Source organism: Pelophylax lessonae, assembly GCF_965119305.1.
Source record: "Pelophylax lessonae genome assembly, chromosome: 1".
NCBI classification, from domain to species: Eukaryota; Metazoa; Chordata; class Amphibia; order Anura; family Ranidae; genus Pelophylax; species Pelophylax lessonae.
Genome location: NC_138768.1, coordinates 64,494,537 through 64,510,146, shown reverse-complemented (window position 1 = coordinate 64,510,146; position 15,610 = coordinate 64,494,537). Strand labels below are relative to the sequence as shown.

General features: G+C 41.7%; 1 protein-coding gene across 1 annotated transcript in view; it reads left to right on the top strand.

The window, feature by feature from the left end:
* Positions 1-14,487, top strand: part of ATP8B1 (ATPase phospholipid transporting 8B1) — a gene marked incomplete at both ends in the record, with an annotated part of 111,286 nt that extends 96,799 nt beyond the window's left edge. Inside the window, 6 exons of the mRNA XM_082265415.1 lie at positions 1,242-1,465; positions 3,403-3,486; positions 6,118-6,363; positions 8,308-8,440; positions 13,525-13,655; positions 14,260-14,487. Coding sequence (XP_082121541.1) covers positions 1,242-1,465; positions 3,403-3,486; positions 6,118-6,363; positions 8,308-8,440; positions 13,525-13,655; positions 14,260-14,487 — 1,046 coding nt within the window. The remainder of the gene's footprint in view (positions 1-1,241; positions 1,466-3,402; positions 3,487-6,117; positions 6,364-8,307; positions 8,441-13,524; positions 13,656-14,259) is intronic.
* Positions 14,488-15,610: the final 1,123 nt, after the last annotated feature.

Below are 15,610 nucleotides of genomic sequence, written 5' to 3'. Positions count from 1 at the left end.
GGCTCTTGTACAACTGTAAGTGGAACTACTGCAATAGCAGTAAAACTAAAACTAAACTTTACCCGTTTTATCTAAAACTAATAAAAAAGATTGAGCTTTAGACACTTTAAAGTGACCCATGCCTTTCCTCTTACTATTCCATCTAACAGTACCTGTGCATACAGGCTTTTGTAAGGTCTGTATTGCTACCTCTCTTGGGCCCCAACGCTCTAGCAAACCCTCGATATCTAATAAACAGGCAAAAAATTTTGGGGGAGCATACCCATGTATTTCCAAAGCTGCTGCAGCTATGAACCAAAAGACATGTATATTAAAAAAGAATAGCGCGCAAATGCAAAAGAAATTACTACCAAATCTGAAGAGAGTCCATAAATAAAAATGGGGGTTTGGTCCCACCATATGGCCATATCGTGGGACCAAACCCCCATTTTTATTTATGGACTCTCTTCAGATTTGGTAGTAATTTCTTTTGCATTTGCGCGCTATTCTTTTTTAATATACATGTCTTTTGGTTCATAGCTGCAGCAGCTTTGGAAATACATGGGTATGCTCCCCCAAATTTTTTGCCTGTTTATTATGTATTCGGTCTGACCAGACTATCGAGGTTGAGCAGCCCTCCCCACCCCCCACACACACCTGTACTCAATCAGTGTCCACCATCAAGTGGATATAGGAGGAGTCCCCTGTAGTGCATTTGCACATCCTTCCCAGCAAGGAGTATTATCTCCAAGGGTTAGAAAGGCTGGATTCATCTCTTTTTCATGGATAGTGTAGGACCCACTGATAATGGGGTACTTTGACGCAGTAGTGGGCTTGAGCACGATATGGCCATATGGTGGGACCAAACCCCCATTTTTATTTATGGACTCTCTTCAGATTTGGTAGTAATTTCTTTTGCATTTGCGCGCTATTCTTTTTTAATAAACCCTCAATATCACCTGTGAAAACTCAACTTTCCCTTCGGAAGTCTAATGTTCGTCATTCTGACTTGATACATTGACATCATCCCTTATTTCCTAATTGGCTATCATTTTTCTTTCTATTGGTTGTAATGTCATCCAATACATATAAACACCTCACTTTTGGGGACATAGAGAGCAATAAAATACAAATAGGGGTTCTAACCCTTCCTCTCTCTATCCAATGCAAGAAAAAAGATTGTTGTGTATGGACATGTCGATAACTTCTACACTCAGTTCTTTAGCTGATATCACGCAATGATTTATGTTCTTGTGTCCTAGCTGCCCATATAGGTGTTGGTATCAGTGGACAGGAAGGTATGCAAGCTGTGATGTCCAGTGACTACTCCTTCGCTCAGTTCCGATATCTACAGAGACTGCTCCTGGTTCATGGTCGCTGGTCCTACATCCGCATGTGCAAGTTCCTCAGCTATTTCTTCTACAAGAACTTTGCTTACACACTGGTGAACTTCTGGTATGCCTTCTTCTGTGGATATTCTGGGCAGGTACTGTGGATCATTGATAACTTTCCTAAAATATTATGGAGTATAGGGATGTTGTCATTATTAAGAAAGAAAACATACAGTGAATGCTCATGTAGAGGTGCCGTCCAATGCAATATTCTGAGAATTATAACTCTGAATTGCTGCTCTTTTTTGTTGCATGTTATTAATGGGCCAGTCCATGCAAATGTGATGTTTCACTTATAACTTTATTCTTGTATGTCCTTGATAACATTAAAGTGGTTGTAAACCCGCACATACTGTATACCCAGTGAAGTGACTGGCCTCAGGCGATACACAGAGATTAAACAAATCCTCCTACATGTAGCACTACCCCCTTGGGGGGTTGCTGTTAAGTGTATGTTCTTCAGCACTGCTTTGACCCTGTAAACCATCCAGCCCTCCTGACACTCTAGGTTCAGACATGTTGTATATACTTTTAAGTAACACGCTGACACAATGTGAATGAGCTTTAACTTTACTCAGAAGATGACCTTTAAAGTTTTATTAGTGAACTAGACCCTGGATAAATCGCCAGGGTTCAGCTGAACTGACATCAAAAAGACAGTGTGAAAACAGGTTGTAATAACACCAAATGATATCAATAAACACAATCTCTTGGAATATGCACGTAAATCTCTCAAATAACCATATATTATTACTATGAAGCACTCAGGCTAAAGGGATCCCTGGGCCAGCCTATACCACTTGTATCCTGATGAAAGATAGGGTAATCTAGACACCAGTAACGTGTCCCCTTTAAGAAACAAAAGTATAACAATCTCCTACTCGCAAGGCCTCGCTAAAGTCTTCACCGGCAGTTGGAGCTCATGAAATGAACAGTTTCCAATATGACTCAGTGTATAGCAAGCAATGCGGAATAGTTGATTATAATCCTAAGTGATCTGGTGGCTGATTCAATTGCAAAGGGTCTGTGTGCAGTAGGCCCCAGTCTGCTATCCCGCTCTCTGTACAGCAGACTGATGTGCACACGATGGGTTCCAGGAAGCAAGAGGCCCCAACCCTGTTCAGCCGATCCTTTTAAAGCCTCTCCCAAGATGCTCCTCTGTAATCCAAAGCTTGCTGGGAAAGATAATTCTTAAACAATCCAGCCGCATAGTCATAGCTTTACAGAAGACTACAATTCCCACAATACCGTTCTCCCAGTCTCTGCAATATGATGATTTAATCCTGAAACCAACACTAGAGGGATAAAAAGACAATCTGAAGGAACAGAAGGCGAGTCTGCACTTTCAGATAACAGTAGTCCGGTCCTGGCTACATACATACATACTGTAAGTTGTACCTGTTTATCTGCAACCTTCTGTTCTCGACATCTGTTGAAAGTGCTGAATTTTAAAGCTTGTCTGGGAGTTCAGAAGAAAGGGGGTGAGGAGCTGAGGTTACACCCTAAAGAGCTCTATAAGGATAGATCTGAGAGCTGATTGGAGGAAAGGCACACTCCCCTTCACACAGCACATAGGAAAAGAGCTGAGGCTGTCAATCAGCTGGGGATCCCTCCCTTGTCAACATTTTTATTTTGTTGTCGAGATAATATATACCGATGATAGCCAGAAAAGATATAAGTATCACATATTTTGAAGGCAAACCTTAGGTCATGGTAAAGTATGTCAAGTAAAGACTAGAAATATACCAAGATAAACCAACATCAGGTAAACAATAGGTACATGGACCGGGGAGGGTCCAGCCCTGGCAATGGAAATCATATACATACATGTTAGAAAAAAGAAAAGATTAGTTAACACACACCAGGGGTATACATAAAGTTCAGTCCGCATGTCTTAAAAGGTCAATATAATGTAAAAGAGAGGTTATAGGGATGGATGGTAGACCATATATAGATTTGTCCTAAGAGGCCCGTTGATTGACATTTGATGGTTTTATGCAACAAAGTTTAACTCTTTGTCTTCTACTTCTAGACTGTGTATGATTCCCAGTTCATAACTCTCTACAACCTGCTATATGCCAGTCTTCCTGTCATTATTGTTGGCCTGCAGGATCAGGTATGGTATTCAGCCCACTCAGTTTGCCAAGCATCATGCACCCTGCAAACTATCTGTCTTTAATAAGGATAGACGAGGATGGTCTGATCATCATAGAAAATGTATGTCCCATAATGTGAAACCAGCCTAAAAAGCTGCTACAGAGAAATGTGTTCAGCTGACCATAGACACAAGATGAACATGACCCAGTTGACAGCTGGTATAATAGTCTTATGTCAATGGCAGCAATGGCAACAGCATGCTGACTGCTTCTATAGGGAAAGGTGTTGGATGGGTTGGAAAAGCTTGTTTGTTCACTTCTGTTTCTCATGGGATAATCCATGCCACTGCTGTCTGTCCCTAGGGCCATTTGCATGCTTGTATCAAACCCAGACACATCCTTCCATCCATGTCTTCCTTCCAAGTTTTTGATGGCACATCCTGTGCATTGGCAAATCTTTACAATGTACTTTACAATTTAAGTACTGTAAAAAAAAAAGAATTGCATTCTAATGCTTGACTGACAATAAAATACAAAAAAGTAATAATTGTTACCTGCAATAAAGATGTGTCTGGAGAGGGTAGATTTCCCCACCTTAATGGAAGTTGTAGCTACTCCTACCATTAAGAGTCATGCTAGCTAGCAATGCTTGAACTTGCACACATATGCTAACATTTATGCATGGACATTTATTAATAAATAATAATATTATTATTATTGTTACTATACACCATTTATATACTGCCAACAGTTTGTACAGCACTTTACAATATAAGGTAGACAGTACGATTACATTAACCACTTGCCTACTGGGCACTTAAACCCCCCTCCTGCCCAGGCCAATTTTCAGCTTTCAGCACTTTGTCACACTTTGAATGACAATTGCGCGGTCATGCAACACTGTACCCAAATTAAATTTTTATCTTTTTTTTCAAACAAATAGAGCTTTCTTTTGGTGATACTTAATCACTACTGGGGTTTTTTTTTTTTGCTGAACAAACAAAAAAAGAGCGAAAATTTTGAAAAAAAAACAGTTTTTATAGTTTGTTATAAAATTTTGCAAACAGGTAATTTTTCTCCTTCATTGATGTGTGCTGATGAGACAGCACTGATCGGCCCTGATAGGCACAGTTAGGCTGCACTGTTGGGCACTGATAAGCTGTACTGATGGACACTGATAGGCTGCACTGATGGGCACTGATAAGGCGGCACTGATGGGCACTCATAAGGTTGCACTGATAAGGTGGCACTGATAAGGCAGCACTGATAGGTGGCACTGATGAGTGGCACTGATGGGTGGCACTGATGGGCACTGAAGGGCACTGGTAGGTGGCGCTGAAGGGCACTAATAGGCGGCACTCATGGGCACTGATGGGCACTAATAGATGGCACTGATGGGTGGCACTGATGGGCAATGATAGGCACTGATAGGGGACACTTATGATGGGGCACTGATAGGTGGCACTGGTGAGCACTGATGGGTGACACTGGTAGGTGGCCCTGGTGGGTACTGGTAGGTGGCACTAGTGGGCACTGGCAGGTGGCACTGGTGGGCACTGGTAGGTGGCACTTGTGGGCACTGGTAAGTGGCATTGGGGGCACAAATTATACCTCTCTTCTTCAGGACTGATGTCTCTCTGACAGCAGCCGGCGATCGTTGTTTTTTTCTCCTCACACTGACAGTGTGAGGAGAAAAAAACAGCTGATCGCCGGCTGCTGTTTACTTCACATGATCAGCTGTCATTGGCTGACAGCTGATAACGTGGTAAGGGGGTGGGATCGCCCCAATCTCCGATCTGTGATCGGGCGAGTCTCATGGACTCGCTGAACACAGAGCTAGCCGGGCGCGCTCAGCGGAGAGCGCGCAGGCGGCTAGTTGCCGAGAGGACGTCATTGTGCGCCCTCCCGGCAATTCAGGTCCGCGCTGTAGCCGTCATTCGGCTATAGCGCGGACGCCAAGTAGTTCAAGTTCAATACAGAAGGATTATAAAGGTCCTGTTCACGGAGCTTCAGTCTAAAACAGGGATCTCCAAACTACAGCCCTCCAGTTAGCCTGCTGCATCATTTTTTCACTTAGATTTTTGAGGTATCTTTAATCTCACCTCTCCGTAGGTTGATAATTTTTATTGCCATCAAACCATGTGGCATCCTTTTGTTACTAACACATTACTCAGTCCATATCAGTATAGATATCCAGAATTTTATTTTTTTTCCCCATTGAAATCTCATGTGTTTTTAAAGTGTTCCTTTAATTTTTTGAGCAGTGTATAAACAGAAGTAACTGATACCAGTCATTCCCATGTGTGTAATTTTCAGCTTGAGCTACTGAGCTCTGTAAACAATCTTTTTCAGAAAGGCAGATGAGGATAGACAGGTAAACATGTAAACTACAGCCTGGAGCTCCCCCTGTTGGCTGGAAATGAGAGTACAAAATATAAATTTTTGTTTGTGATGTACCTGTTAATTTATAGAAAAACATACTGTATGTACAATCTTTTTTTTTCTTTTTTTTAGTCCTGACGGTGATAAAGAAATAAAATACAAACAAAGCCACTGTATATTCCCTTTAATTTATTAGCAGTTTAGGCTTGCATGTGTTTTGCTGCCAATGTTTAAGGCATATATTACTGTATCTTCTCTCTGTACATAAGGATGTCAGTGACAAGGTGAGCATGCAGTGCCCGTGCCTGTACATTCCGGGACAGAAAAGTCAACTATTCAACTACTGGAAGTTCTTCCTAACTCTTCTCCACGGCACCGTGACATCTGTTGTCATCTTCTTGATCCCGTATGGAGCTTTCTGGCAAATGGTAAAAGAGGACGGACAAGTGAACTCGGACTATCAGACCTTTGCCTTTACCACTGCCACCGCACTTATTATCATTGTAAATTTCCAGGTATGTTCATTTTAGCATGGAGCAAGGATATTCATGACATAAGTGGGTTCAAGAAAACTTTTCTTACTCAAAGGCATAGTGAGATCCTAGACAAGCCCCACTGGAGGAGGCATGGGAAAAAATTTGATTTTTTTCCTAATAATTTTCTAACTCATACCACAGCTGAGTGACACCACTTTCCCTGTTAGAGTTACTGAATACAGCAGTGGTCACCCCCCTGCCCACAGCATGCTGATCAGACAATAAAGGTGCATCATCACCCTGATAAGGTATCATTTCTGCTCACCTTGTGCTCTCGTTCTTCTGGCGTGTTCGTTTTTTTGAACATGCACATGCAGAAGAGCCCATTCAGTCCCGGTTGCTGCCCCTCCAATTCCCAGTCCAAATGCTGTTGTACAGGGGACTATAGAAGTCTGATATCAAAAGACATTCAGGTACTCATGCTAATTATATGTAAATATACTTTTAGGTATGGTTTAAAGGAATACACCATTCCAATTAAAGGCATTTTTGTTTATCTACTTGAAATTTGGCTTTCAGGTCTATGTAAACCTTCACCTTGTAAAACAGCCTATTCTGTTTAAAATAAAAATGAAAGGCAATAGTTTTGTGTATAGATAAAAAAAAAAATAAAAAACACATTATCAATACCTTTTTACTCTTTTTTTATAAGTGATCACATACCCTTTGTTCTCGGCTGCATAAGGAGTTTAAAGAGCTGGGGGAGAAGAAACAATGGCACACTGATCTTTCCAGTTAATGGTTGTGTGGGGGGAGAGGAGAGGGGGGGCTGTCAGGACACGTCTAATCATTGGAGGAGAGCAGGCTTAGTTCTCCAGCGCAGTCAGAAAATTGACCATGCTGTGCTCTCAGTCCTAGTGTGGTCAATTTTTAATAGGAAAGCAGAGGGACTGGCAGAATTACGAAGGATTTCACACAAAGGAAGCGCAATACAAAGAGAACAGGAGACTTTTCCATACATGTACATAGTATGGCAGGCACATATCAGGAATATGAAGTGTTGGATTGGGATGTTTGCATTAAAGAGAATAGATAGTGTTCCCACACCATAATCCCCCCTCCACCAATTGATTTGGACCAGTGCACAAAGCAAGGTCCATTAAGACATGAATGAGCGAGTTTGGGGTGGAGGAACTTGACTTGAGTCCTGACTTCAACCCAATAGAACACCACTGAGATGAATTACAGTGGAGACAGCGAGCCAGGCCTTCTTGTCCAACATCAGTGCCTGACCTCACAAATGCACTTCCGGAAAAATGGTCAAACATTCCCATAAACACACTCCTAAACCTTGTGGACAGCCTTCCCAGAAGAGTTGAAGCTGTTATAGCTGCAAAGGGTGGCCAACTCAATATTAAACCCTACAGACTAAGACTGGGATGCCATTAAAGTCCATGTGCGTGTAAAGGCAGGCGTCCCAATACTTTTGACAATATAGTGTAGTTGCATTGGTCCAAGCTGGTCCAATGTAGTTATGTATAAATTATTCTTCTTTAAAGGAGAAGTATGGGTTTGTACAGAAATGAACATCCATGCTCACCTCTATGCTGCAGCTGTCCCACGCTGGGCAATAGCCCGCTATCATCTGACTTTGGGTTATGGGAGAGCAAAAGTAAGTGCGCCCCCATGACCCACAAGAAATGTATGGCCAAAAAAGCGTTCAAATAATTACAACCTTATAGAGCAGGGGTCTCCAAACTATGGCCCTCCAGTTGTTCAGGAACTACAATTCCTATCATGCCTAGTCATGTCTGTGAATGTCAGAGTTTTGCAATGCCTCATGGGATGTGTAGTTCTGCAACAGCTGGAGGGCCGTAGTTTGAAGATACCTGTTATAGAGAGTGAAGGGTTTGATTAAATAAAATCTTCTGAGATATAAATGAACTTGCTAATGTCTGACTTCCATTTTTTTTTCTTCTGCAGATTGCAATAATAATGGCGTTCTGGAGCTTTTTATTTGCCTTTTCAGTGATTGGATCCATTGTGCTATACTTTGCAATTACATACGACTTACACAGCGGAGGAATGCATCAGATAATTACCTCCGTTTTGACAGGTATGTTTAGGGTGCTTTCACACTGCTCCATTGAAAAGACGTGTTAAAAACTGATACATTGGATGTGTTTCCGGTACAATTTCTGGTTGGCATGGACCTGTGAATTATGGACATGTGACTCAAAAAAAAAACACTAAAAAACATTTAGTGCGTTTTTGATCCTTTTTCCATGTATTTCAGTGGGGAGCTTTGTTTTTGGTGGGATTTTGAAAAGTGCACCAAAGATGCAGCATGCAGGACTTTTCAAAATGCACCACACCTGAAATGCACTGGTGTGAAGAGTCCCATAGGATTTAAAGGGAAATATTTTTTTGCTTTTTTTCTCTTATTTTAGCAATGTAAAAACACATAAAAAAAATATAAGTGTGAAAGGGCCCCTAACCACATCTGGACCACCTCCTGTAGCTTTACTGCTACAGTGTGACCCTGCTGCGCTGGATCACGTGTATATATATATATGTAGTACTGCCCCCTAGGGGACTGCTGAGACTTACACTTTCTGGATTTCCCTGGGTTACCCTTAGCAACTGATAGCAGATAATTAGCATGGAAAGTCTTTGGCTCAGTCAATAGTCAATCCAGGGGATGTTGGTTTTTGTGTTTTATTTTGGAACTGGGATAGGAGAAGGGATGAATGGGATACTCCAACTATGAACTATGCACAATCTTGAGGACAACTATCTGTAGTGTGTGGCAAGGCCGCTGCTTCACCTTGCCACTAAAGTGAAGATAGATAATGTGTTCCTGCTTGAATTACTCTTCAGGGTTCTAACTTGGCACCCCCTTTTCTCACTTGCTGTGTGTGCTGACACCTGTCCACTGACTCTCCACTGGAGTGGTCCTCTTCCTGGGCAGACCCCTGGCAAGCTTCCCGGTACTCATGGACACTGTTTTTCCCAAGGTTGCTCTGCCTCCAACTCCACTTGTCAGCTTCCTGGACCTCCTGGCTCAGCTCCACACTTCTGGCTCACAAGGCCGACCGCCTGTGACCATCATCCACAGCAGCAGAAGGATAGACAAATGTCACCCTCCTTCTGGGACCTGGCATCCCGCCCAAAAGCCCCCCTGTCACATGTGCCTTTGACTTTTATGACATATCCCAGGATGCACCACTGTTTGTGCCAACCCACTAGGATAGTTACAAAAGCATGTCACTGGTTGGGTTTCCTCCACTGTCCAACAGGCTCCCCTATTGGATACAGTGGGGACACTTCCTCAGCCCAAATGAATCACACCCTGGGCGTATGCAACAGGCATAACTATTAATCAGGCTCCCCTGATAAGCAGATGGAGACACTAGGCTTTACCTACCTAGCACCTACCTAGGAGGGTGCTACATATACGTGATCCAACATTTTCTAGTAGGGGGCAGGCGCGCTGTGCTGTCATTCACTACAGCAGAAGCAGATCAACTGGACCCGGACAATAATTTATGGCTGAGACCTGCTATGGGCTGAGCGAATGACAGAAGAGAGCCCTGTGTTGGTAAACAACACACAGCTCTCTACAGAGAGCAGCAATGTGGCTGTTTTTGTTCATGGAGTAAAAATAGTCGCATCGCTTAGTAAAAGCAGCACACATTACACTTATGAGGCAGACAGTTAACCTTTTCATTGCCCCTCGATGATAACCCCTTCCCAGCCAGTGTCATTAGTAAAGTGTACAGTGTATCATATTAGCACTGATCACTGTATTAGTGTCACTGGTGATGTCAGTGTCATTTAGTCAGTTCCCACCCAGCGTCAGATTGCCCGCCGCAGTCACACAGTTCCACTATAAGTCCTTGATCACCACCATTACTAGTATAAAAAAAATAATTCCAGTATATATACTGTACCATAGTTTGTAGATGCTATAGCTTTCACACAAAACAATTAATATACAGTGCGTCTGCTGGGATTTTTTTTTTTACCAAAGACCTTTAGCAGAACAAATTTTGGCTTAAATTTATGAAGCAAGTTTATTTTATTTTATTTTTTCTTGGATGTGTTTTAACCACTTCAGAAGGTGTACACCCCTTCATGACCAGGCCAATTTTTGCGATACAGCACTGCGGTAATTTAATTGATAATTGCATGGTCGTGCGACACTACACCCAAAAAAAACGAATGTATGTCCTTTTTTTTTCCATAAATAGAGCTTTCTTTTGGTGGTATTTGATCACCTGTGCGGTTTTTATTTTTTGTGCTATAAACAAAAAAAGCAGACAATTTAGAAAAGAAAAACAATATTTTTTGCTTTCTGCTATAAAACCCATTTAATAAAAAAATGTAAAAAATCAAATTTCTTCATCAATTTAGGCCAATATGTATTCTGCTATATGTTTTTGGTAAAAAAAAAAAAAAAAACCCTATAGGCTTATATTGATCTGTTTGCAAAGTTATAGTGTCTACAAACTTTGGTATATAGTGATGCACCGAAATTGGGATAGATTTATGGAATTATTATTTTTGAAATGTTTTTACAAGTAATGGCAGTGATAATTTTTAGCGGGACTTTGACATTATGGTAGACAAATCGGACACAAAGTTACACTTTTTGGGGACCAGTGACACTAATACAGTGATCAGTGCTTCAAAATTGCCCTGTCACTGTATTAATGATACTGACAGGGAAGGGGTTAACATCAGGGGTGCTCAAAGGGTTAATAGTGTTCTCTGGGAGTGCTTGCTTACTGTGTGGGGGATGCTTTGACTGGGGAAGACAGAGTTCCATGTTCCTGCTTAGCAGAAACACAAGATCTCCATCTTCCCCTCTGACAGAACAGCAATCTGCCTTATATACATAGGCAGACGGCCATTCTGCCTCTCTTGGGAACGATTGCCGGGTGCCGGCGAACATCAGGTCAGACCTGCTGATTTGCTCCTGCTGTGTCCAATCACAGCGGGAGCAGGTCACCAGCAGCGCGCATGTGTGCCCCAGACCCAGAAATGGAAATGACATACAGGTATGTGATTTTGCGCTTATATGCATTATATGTATGTGGGGCAGCCTGCAAGTGGTTAAAGCAGAAAGTAAAAAATATTGGGGTTTTTTTTTTTCGAAATTTTCAGTTTTTTAATTTCTATAATAAAAAATTAAAAACCCAGTCATGATCAAATACCACCAAAAGAAAGCTCTATTTGTGTGAACAAAATGATATAAATTTTGTTTGGGTACAACGTTACATGAATGCGTGATTAAGAGTTAAACTAGTGCAGTGCCAAATAACAAAAAATGGCCTAGTCATAAAGGGGGGAAAAGCTCCTTCCAAAGCTGAAGTGGTTAATCATAGAGTAGAAATCTTTATAGCTTACATAGACCTCCTGATAGGTGTCCTGGGTGCAACTTCAAAGCCCCCCAACTGCAGTATGGAGAGTTACTTTTCAGAATTTGTCAGGTGTAGCCTGATGTCATCTCTGCATTGAAAGGGGGCATGATGGCATCTCTGCATTGAAAGGGGGCATGATGGCATCTCTGCATTGAAAGGGGGCATGCTTGCATCTCTGCATTGAAAGGGGGCATTATGGCATCTCTGCATTGAAAGGGGGCACGCTGGCATCTCTGCATTGAAAGGGGGCACGCTGGCATCTCTGCATTGAAAGGGGGCACGCTGGCATCTCTGCATTAAAAGGGGGCATGCTGGCATCTCTGCATTGGAAGGGGGCACGCTGGCATCTCTGCATTGGAAGAGGGCACACTGGTCTCTGTGCATTGAAAGGGGGCACGCTGGTCTCTGTGCATTGAAAGGGGGCACACTGGTCTCTGTGCATTGAAAGGGGGCACGCTGGTCTCTATGCATTGAAAGGAGGCATGCTGGCATCTCTGCATTGAAAGGGGGCACACTGGCATCTCTGCATTGAAAGGGGGCACGATGATCTATGCATTGAAGGGGGCACGCTGGTCTCTGTGCATTGAAAGGGGGCATGCTATACCTTAATTACTGAAGGCCCCTTTCACACTTTTGTGACCTCAAAGTCACGCAATTTTTTACAGCGTTTATTGCCGCAAAGCAATGCCTATTACATTTTTCTGTTTGTGCCCCCCCCCCCCCCCCAAAAAAAAATTTTGAGAACCAGCCGCCACTGGATGTAGGGCAGCTCATTGTATTAACACGCCAAAAAAATACATATATGTATGTAAGAGATTACAACCACTTTAAATACAATGATGCAGAGAATGGCACTGATGTTGCCATAATAGTGCTCCTCTATGCATCATTTAGAACCATCTATTACTGGAGAACATCCAAAGAGTAAGAGAACCCTGTGGGGGAGATTTACAAAAAGTGGTGCACACAGAATCTGGTGCAGCTGTGCATTGTAACTAATCTGCTTCATACTTCAGCTTGTTCAATAAGGCTTTGACAATAATACCTGGAAGCTGATTCATTACTATGCAGAGCTGCACCAGTTTTAGTAAATCATCCCCCGCGTGTCCCATGAAGAACCTGAAGACATCTGAAAAATTTAAGTATAAAATAAAAAGATAAAATTCTGCCAGGGGGACTTCCAGTTCGGGGAGGGAACCACTTCAAGGGGCCTGGAGTTGGAGCACATTGCACTGACAGCGCAACCAGGATCCCCAAAATATCCCGACATCTACAGGAAAAGCAGGCACATTCTTACTCTTCCCGCAATCCCGTGCTCCATGTCTAAATTACCTTAACAGGTTAGTAGTGGCTGCACTTGTAGGTGAAATGGGAAGAAAGATGCAAAACTGGGGTAAGTGACATAAAGATATCAGCATAGTCCTTATCCACACCACTCCTAGTGTTACATATCATGTACTGGGCTGATGGTGGAAGGGTGAAGCATTAAGGCAACTTAGAGTTCAGGCAGAGGTCCTCCTTTACAATGCAGACTTGAAATTTGAAATATCTGTTAACTTACAAAAAGACACAGCAGCTATACAGAATGAACAGGGATTAGCTGCACAGAAACTTGAGGATATTTACAGAACAAGGATTAGCTGCACAGAAACACAAAAATCGCCTGGTTAGGCATTGGCATTGCACTTGTGTGAAAAGTTTGTTCCTTTTTTGAAATAGTGGTAAACACGAATGGTTTTATGGAGTACAAAGCACTTTCTTTTTCCCATGCTAGGGGTGATCAACAATGCTTTAAGACAACCCTATATCTGGTTAATCATCATTCTAACTACCGGCATATGTCTTCTTCCTGAGCTGGCAATGAGGTTTTTGTGGAAGGTAGTCAAGCCTTCTGAGAGCGACAAGGTATGTACCTTTTAACAGGCAACCCAATGTAATACATAATACATCAACAGTTCCTCCTGCAGTCTCCTCTCCTCCATCCCATGTCCTCCTCCTCCAATCCTATCTCCTCCATCCCATCTCCTCTCTCTTTCACTGTGCACATTTCCTGGTTGCCAGGGCCTGGGCCCCTCCTGATGCTCAGGCCCCCGTAGAGGTGTATCACCTGTACCCCCTTGATGGCGGCCCTGACCCTGGAGATGTACTTATGATGTTTAGAAGTGCTCCTTTGGGATATAACATACAGGAGGTAAAGAAAAGGGGATCGAATCTGATTCCTGTACCTTTACCACGCAATGGTTTGCCATTTACGACACATCCTTATCTTAGGCAAGTCAGTAAGATAGATAGATAGATCCCCATTGTCTAGAAAGGCACAATGATCAGATCTTTGACCACCTAGAGTTCTCTCTCTGCACCCAAAGACTTTAGTTTCTTCCAGAAACATGCATGCATTGATTGTTTAGTTTCTTTAGATGTTCAGTTCAAGGTGTCCTTTACTATTGTTGGTCAGTCCTGAATGGCAATTTATTTCTGACTTGATGTAAAATATTTTTTTCCCATGAAGGTTGCTAAAAATCCAGAGAAGTACAAAGTGAAAGAACCTCCTGCACAGAAAGCAGCGGGCACAATCCAGCGCGGCACCTCCCTTCGCCGTTCTGCATATGCCTTTTCCCACCAGAAAGGGTATGGTGACCTCATCTCCACCGGGCGCAGCATAAGAAGAAAAAAATCAACACCTAACAGAGTGTTAGAAAACAGCGAAGAAACAAGTGCATCACCTCAATATAGCTAATATAAAGACTATACGTGGAAGGAGAAGAGTGATAAGTGCAAAGTGAGTTAGTATAGGCAATCTACAGAGAGATGAACTCTTTTTATAAAGAGTACAAGGAGTAAGCTGCCCAGTAAAAATGCAAGTACATTTGTTTTATATACAGTTAACCCCCTTCCATTGCGGGGGTTACGTTCCGGACCCAGCCGCGAAAAGTGAAAATCCGCCAAATAGAAAAACCCTATTAAAATGCATTGTAGGCATGTTTTTTTTACTGTCACTGTACGTGTAAAAGCATTTTAAGGTCTTTAAACACACTTTTAAAACATTAGAAACTCATTTAAACACATAAAAGATACTGAGAGACATAGCAAGAGCTATGGAAAACAGAAAAATATTTCATTTTTAATGATTTATATAGTAAAATAACATTACAAAAAAAAAATGCAATATACCGGGACCGCAAAAACGGAACTGCGATGGAGCGGGGGTTTACTGTAAATAGGGCAAAAAAAAAAATCATATTTTTAAGCAGTATCCTGAAGTTGTCAAGTGTTTTTCATTGGCCACTAGATGGTGCTAAGTATTATAGGAAATGCATATATTACTTATCACCATCTAGTGGCCAAATGTGGTATTTTCCATTTTAAATTAAACAAAATTCGACCAGCATAGTAAATAGTATTGTAATAGATTTATATAGCACTTAGAATCATCTAGTGGGTGAATGAGGTATTTTCCGTTTTAAACCAATTTTTAAAACATTCAACCTGCACAGGAAATAGCCCAATAACAATTGTTTTTGGTTTGTTTGTTTTTTTTTTTGTGCCATTTCCATTTTTATTGGGTGAATTATTTTTATAAATACGCTACCGTCAGTGATTCATTTTGTATATATCCAGCACTAACAGTTCTGCAACAAAAAAAGTTCAACAACAGGTCATAGTAATGTTTACATTGTTCGGTATGTTAAGACAAAAAAAAAGGGTGTCTTGTTCTACATGGACTCAAGTGATCATCATGTTTGTATATTTGTTTATTTAATGCTCCTAATAAACTATATATATATATATATATATATATAAGTGTATTTTAGGTTTCTTTTTCAGACTGAAAAAAACTTGCTTACAGTACAGTATGTAAA